This window comes from Juglans microcarpa x Juglans regia, chromosome 1D (genome assembly GCF_004785595.1).
Source record: "Juglans microcarpa x Juglans regia isolate MS1-56 chromosome 1D, Jm3101_v1.0, whole genome shotgun sequence".
NCBI classification, from domain to species: domain Eukaryota; kingdom Viridiplantae; phylum Streptophyta; class Magnoliopsida; order Fagales; family Juglandaceae; genus Juglans; species Juglans microcarpa x Juglans regia.
In genome coordinates this window covers 31177748-31184893 of record NC_054594.1, presented here as the reverse complement: position 1 = coordinate 31184893, position 7146 = coordinate 31177748, and the positions used below count along the sequence as shown (strand labels likewise).

At 35.4% G+C, this 7146-nt stretch overlaps 1 protein-coding gene across 1 annotated transcript; it reads right to left on the bottom strand.

The window, feature by feature from the left end:
* Positions 1 to 1534: 1534 nt before the first annotated feature.
* Positions 1535 to 5761, bottom strand: LOC121234790 (protein DEHYDRATION-INDUCED 19 homolog 4). The gene is made up of 5 exons (XM_041130895.1): positions 5458 to 5761; positions 5210 to 5358; positions 4688 to 4765; positions 3089 to 3351; positions 1535 to 1910 (listed from the first exon to the last, which is right to left on the bottom strand). The coding sequence occupies exons 1-5, from the start codon at positions 5519 to 5521 to the stop codon at positions 1802 to 1804; spliced, it is 663 nt and encodes a 220-aa protein (XP_040986829.1). The 5' UTR covers positions 5522 to 5761; the 3' UTR covers positions 1535 to 1801.
* Between the last annotated feature and the right edge of the window lie 1385 nt (positions 5762 to 7146).

Here is a 7146-nt window from a genome sequence, read left to right as displayed (position 1 = left end):
TATTTGTTTTACTGTCTATCTTATTATCGTTATTTATGGGTGTGGTGTTATTTCACCAACTGAAAATAGTTGCTTGAACTTTAGTAACAGAACATGCTCTTCAAAGTAAGGCTTGAAAAAATGGTTCGATTCAGGTCGATTCATTTTGAATCGGTCATAAACCAAACCGATTTCAGTAAGCTTTTTGAATCATTCACCGAACCACTTCAATCGACCTATTTAGGCCGATTCTAGATTCGAACCGATTCAAAATTGCATTTATTCTTAACTTGTCTAACAATTGATTTTTTTTTTAATTTCTTATAAAAAAAATGATAGAACTAAACATACATACATATATATATATATTAACTTTTGCATCATTATATTCAATAAGAGTCCAGAAAAATTGAAAGATAAAGCATGTAGTTCTTTGTTTTTTTAAGTTGAAGAACAAAATTAGGAGATGAATGTCATGTGCATATAACTTAATAGTCTTTATCTTCTCTGGATATGAGGTAAAAAAATGTTGACAGTTGAAATTAAATACATAAATTACATGTTATTTAAACTATTTGGGTTCATATCATATTTTTATTGAAACTAGTCAATAAATTTATACTTTATACTCATTTATACATGATATTAAATGTTTGAATCACATTATATATGATTTTTTTCTACTTTTCATCAACATTGGAATAACTGATTCAATTTGTTGAATCGTCCGATTCATTGAATCGATCTTTACATGATTCCAATTTTTTGAGTATTACTTCAAAGAATTAAAAAAAAAAATCTATAAAATTTGAAATATTAGGACCTCATAAAACAACTAATTTCTAAAATTCCAACTCAAGTTTTGGTAACATTAAGTTCAAAAAAAAATCCCAAAATAGGGTTAATTCCCTCACTTGTTTGACATTGTTTTTAAAACTAGAAACAAGGTTGATTTTGTTTTTCTGAAAGAAACGAATGGATGGAATCGTACATGGACAAAAAAGAGAGCAGGAAAACTAAGAGGTTGGAACTCTCAAAATCAACGTATCCGTACATAGCATCTCTTGTCTCGGGAGTATCTTCCCCGAGGCAACAGATGGTTTAGCAGCGGATATAGTCGTAAAATGTTTATAAACGAGTAATGATTAGTGATGAATATAATCGTAAAATATATAAATATTATTCAAGTTTTTTAGAAAAGAATATAACCTATTATTAAATTTTTTTTTTTAAGTAAAAAAAATATTTAATTATTTTTTTTTCAAAATAATTACACGACACATACATTAAAATTATAAATATAAATTCTCTGAACTTAAGATCCAGAGAGATGTTTCCTCAATGGCGGTCCCTACCACTATTTACTGTCTTTTTTTTTTTTTTTTTTAATGCCAGGGCAACCGTGCTAAATCTAGGCAAATAAGTATGAGATGCAAGCTCCCTGGTAAGGTAAAGCTAAAGTTCCATATCTTGAGCTTTGGATTGATTTATCTCCTTTTTCTGGTCAACGGGTCCATCGCTGCCTGTGATTATGTTATCCTGAATTTACAGGGACTTCCAAAATTCTGAAATTCCTTAATGCACTTTCAAGTTTACAACTTAGATTAATTAAAAGTGTATAAAGGAGGAGGCAAAGACAGGAATAAGTTCTTCCATCTTTTGATTATACACATAATTCTAATTACAACAAAAGACATTTCCCCCGACCTATAACCACTACCACTAGAAGTAACATAATGGAATCTCACCTTCTTCCATCTTAATTTTTTATTTCCAGTCCTAATATAGGTTTGGCAGGTCTTCCGCGCATACTGTTCTTAACTCACATATTATCATCAAGAATGGTGGACATCAACAGTCCTTGGACAAACTCACATTTCCGAGTCTTCTCCTCTTGGTCCTCATCAGACAACATAGTGTGTCGTGGAGTTCTGTCACAATAAACTACTGTTAGATTTGAATGAAAGAATGTGATGAATTCATTACTCGGTAAAATACTGATACATAATACCTCACTCTCACTCTAACTCTCTCTCTCTGTCATAAGCATGGACATGCACCAACACATCGTACAAGGAGCAATGGGAGAGGTGTGCCCATGTATATATGGCAGTTCAATCTAAAGATTTATTAGATCATGTGGTGAAGATAAAATAAATTCCTGCATTAATTCACTTGGTCGGTCTTGCAAAAGGGTGGAAAGTTGACTAAAGACTGACAACAGAAGCATGCTTCACAAAGAATGTGCAGAACTGATCAACAAAGAAAACTGCCAAGTCTCAAGTAATACACTCAAGTAGTAATAGCAAACAGATTACATATATAATATCACAAATAAATTTCACCAAAATGTATAGAGAAGGGCAAGCTTAAACTACCGAATCTAGAACATTCAATACTCAATATTCTTATTTAAAACAATTAAATGGACATATTCATAAACCCTAGAACTTGAAACAATTACAAGTGCCTATCTGGCCCAGAGTCAAAGCCATTCCTGACAATAGTTTATATTGCTGTTGATCTATCTGAGTTTTCTCATTCATTTATTTTCAAAGACTAAGGGCCTGTTTGGGATTACAGTAGGAGTCTTAAAAAGTACTTAAATAGGTATAAAATCTCTTGAATAGAAAAATTAGGTTGTTTAGGTGTTTCATATCAAAGCATTTTTAATCTCAAATAAGCTAAAAAGTACGTTTGAGGAAAATCATTATTTTGATGCTTTTCCTCAAAAGTGTTTTTTTGAATATTGTAGAACGTAATTCGAACTTTAAAAAAGCTGTCAATGGATGAAAATACCTATACAATTTTCAGATAATTACAACTTTCAAACTTTCAAGGATATGATCATAATCTTTAAAAATTCAAGTAATCGTCATTTCTACCTCATAAAGCACTTTTTTAATTTGTTTCTGAACAAATGTAACATGATTGAAAGTGTTTTAAACATATGGTTACCAAACAGTAAATAACTTTTTAATAGTAGAACTTATTACTTAAGTTATAAGCTATAAGCCCTAAAACTATAAGTTATATTTTCCACCGCAATCCCAAACATGTACTAAATAGAATATTACAAAATTAATGAAAACCCAAAGCACACACATACCGTTCCAAGAAATCCTCCTTTGAGCTTTTGTGTACAGAGCTTGTTTCCACCAAAGAACAAGACTGAACATCCACAGATTCATCAACTACACGCGCATTATACATAAATGATAACAACAAAGGATCTGGTTCTGTATTTGAGGAAACAATGCAAGAGGATCCTCCTCCAAAAGGGATTTGTAAATTTCCTTCTCTTAACTCTTTCCTCAATTGTGAAAATGTCGAATTAGAACCACCTTTTCTGAATCTCCTCTTGCGCTGCACGTGATCTGAAGTTAAGGAACCACATGAACTCTTCATTGTGTTACTAAAAAGTGTGGCAAAGCAATCAGAGACATGAGAGAAAAGTCCTAGAGCTTAAACAGAAGAGATTCACTTAAATAAAACTATGGAAACAATGATCCACGAAAGAAACTGCCTTTTTTACTTAAATAGGGAACTCGAACAAGAAAATGATTTGTAAAAACAGAAGGTGCTTAAGATGGTTTGTGAACAGTGAGCAATCATGTTGACAGATTATTGAATAAAATTGGTAAAAAAAACAGAGAAGTTCCATCAGTCAACTCATCTTTGGTTCCACTCTGGAAACACTGGAATCAAAGAGATGTTAAATGTCTGACCCTTAGAGTCCCACGGCTGGGTGGGTGGACAATACAGTGATATACTGTTTTAATGTTAAAAGCAAGGTCTAATGAAAGTTAAGATGAAAAGGTTGAATGTAACACCCCAATAGAAAGCCCTAACCACATGGCATATACTCCAAAAGGACTAGTCAATAATACAATTGGAGCCCCATTGGAAGCTTATAAAGAGAATAACTTCTCATTCCCAAGCAATGCAGGATCTTATACACCACCTACCCTTATCTTTATAATATGGGGTATCAAAATCTACCACCCTTAAATTCCCAATATCCTCGTCTGGCCAATCCGGTGTAGGTGGCACAGCTCAAGTCCCACATTTCTGGTTAAGATAGGCCCTAATACCATTTGTAATGCCCTAATGATAAGCCCTAACCACATGGTCTATACTCCAAAAAGACTAGTCAATGATACAATTGGAGCCCCATTGAAACCTTATAAAAAGCAAGAACTTCTTCTTATCAAGCAATGTGGGATCTCATACACTACCTACCATTATCCTTATCATATGGAGCATCATATTGAAGGAGTTATAAACTAATCTCCCGTCTTTAGAAAATTATGGTCAAGCGATGCGGTCAAAATAATCTTACGAGAAACAAGGAATCAAACCATGTCACCTAAACTGGATTCCTTGTTCAGCAGTCATCATTTAGACTACAGAGACATAACATGAAGCAGTAAGAAAAAAGTTGATGGAATCAGATTCTTTTTTCTATTTCTAGTTTTCAGAACTTGTTTACTCTTCTCATTTTCTTGCTAGGTGCTCTTCTTGTATACGCTCTATCTAGTCAGGCAAAAACTTATTTGATCATTAATCAAGTTTAACTTATAGAAAAATCAAACATTAAGAAACCAGACCTTGAAAACACAGTGAACAGGTACTAGAACAGAACCAAAACTTAAAAACGCAATCCAGAATTAAAGCATTTCAAGGGTCAACAAGCTGTAAAGGATATCTTTAGAAAACTCCCGTGTTGCGTTGTAGCATGGCCAACAATATCCATTCCCACCCTCTTCGCACAAATTGGACATACCTGGAAATATGGCCAATAGCATTATGAGCAGACATGTAAATCATCCGAAAGCAATAAATCGTCAAGGTAATCATCATTTATACCATTTACGAATACAAATTTCAATAAAAAAGGGATACTCGAAACCCCTTGCCCGTTAGTGCAGGACCAAAACCCACATTGTCAGTGAAGGAAAATTTAATTTTTTTACTTCATATTGTTAAATTCAACAAGCAAGCAAACCTTTTATTAAAGGCGGCCCAAATGTACATTGTCTACTAATTCTATATTTCAGAACTTAGCGATTTTACAAGCAAATTGAAAAGAACGTTTTCGCACACCCTTCACTAAGATTTGCAAGATTTATTCACTAATTAAGTAAATTTTACACATTTATTGCGCGTGTGCGTTTAAGTAAACCTTTATTAGAGAATTATAACCAAAATAATAATAATATAAGGGTACCCCATTCTTGGCTTCCCGAGGATGCTCCTCATCGATGTGGCAACAAAGCCCGACGACATCGTAATCCTCAGCGCAAAACGGGCAGAGAAACTCGGCCCTCGAGTCCTCTTCCACGTCAATTTCATCATGACCTCCTCCAAAGAACAGATCTGCACCATCATCACAAACCCAAAAGGGAAAAAAAGTTAAAACTCAACCAAAAAGTTTCCTCCACTTTCTCGGTAAACAAACAGATATGAGGGGCAAACCCGAGCGAGACTGATAGCGCTTCGAGGAAGTGGAGAGACGAGTATGCCACGAATCGGAGTCCATTTCTCGATGTTGGATCGAATCCAAGAGAGCTGCAGAAAACTGCGGTATTAAACGCGAGAATCCGGTAGTGTTACAAGGAGAATCGAGGACTTTGAAAGTCAGTGAAAAAACTTTCTATGAAACCCTAGAAAAGAAAAGAGGAAGAAAGCGGGTAAAAGGTGCAGAGGAAGGAACGAGGAAACAGAGAGACTGTCTACAGAGCTTTTGGGTTTGGGGGTTCAGTGTCTTTATGACCACCGTGTTGGTTTGTGAATGCATATACCCGGGGTTTTGTGGGTGAAATTGCGGGAATGCCCCTAACGACCTCTGGAGGTAGAAAGAGAAGGGGGACCCGCCATGCCCAGATATATGGTTCTGTCTGTCTTGCTAAACCCGACTGTGAAGTTCTCAACTTAAAGTTGCTTTGATCTATCTATTATTTAAATGTGTCATGAGTTATTTAGAAAAATGTTATGTTGTTCTCTCAAATGTACAGTAAAAAATTATCTGTTAGTGAATTTTTTTTAAGCGATAACCACATTATTATTTATTTATTATTTATTTGTCTTTTGGTGAATTCAATTCAGTGAAGTGTATTTTTCATATTTTTAATAGAAAGGTGATCTTTGTTCTCTCAAATGTACAGCTCAAAACCATTTTTTTTTTCCTTGAAGACTCTTCTCTCAACTGCTTTCCATTTCTAGAAAGCGAGTGAGGTGAAGCCGTTAGTCATTTTCTTCTTTGGAGGAAGAGAGAATTTCTTTGCTTGCAATTGTGAGCAGAGTAATGCGATGGAGGATATAGAAGAGGTCTGGAGGAGGCTGAAATTGAATGATGAAGAGGAGATTCCGATTGAAGTGCAAAAGAATACGTTAGGGTTGACAAAAGCAAAGGGCGAAAGGAGTTTAGTTGGGAAGGTGCTATGGGATCGCAAGATTGGAACCAAGGTAGTCAAATTGATGATGGAGAAGGTGTGGAACGTAGGAAAACCACTGGAATTTCATGACATTGGGAGTAATTGTTTTGTCATTACGTTCGTAAACCGCAAAGATAAGATGAGAATTCTTAATGGCTGTCCATGGTTGTTTGACAACAATTTATTTGTTCTAAAGGATTTTGATGGGGAAATGCAGCCTAATAAGATTGATTTTGATCATGCATGTCTTTGGATACAGATGTTGAACTTACAGCTGAGTTACATGAACAAAGAAATGGGAGCGTTAATCGGGAGATCAATGGGGGAGGTGATGGAGGTAGATGTACAGGAAGATGGTTTGGCTTGGGGAAGGTACTTAAGGGTGAGGGTGAAGTGCGATCTTAGAAGGCCCTTAGCCCGAGGAAGAACTATTGATGTGGATGGGAAGAATAGTTGGGTGCCATTCCAGTATGAGAAGTTGCCTACTCTGTGTTTCAATTGTGGGAGGATTGTTCATGATAAGGAGGGTTGACGAGAGGGATGGGAACTCGGATTAGTATGGTGTTTGGTTGAGAGCGTTACCTCAAAGGAGGAAAGGTTTTAATAGAAGCAAAGATTAGAGAGGGAGTGATCATTATGAGCAAAGATCAGGATTTGGTAACATGGAGAAGGGAGTAGATCAGAAGGGGAAGGGATGGAGGATGGGATAGGGAAAGAAGGGGAGGAGTCG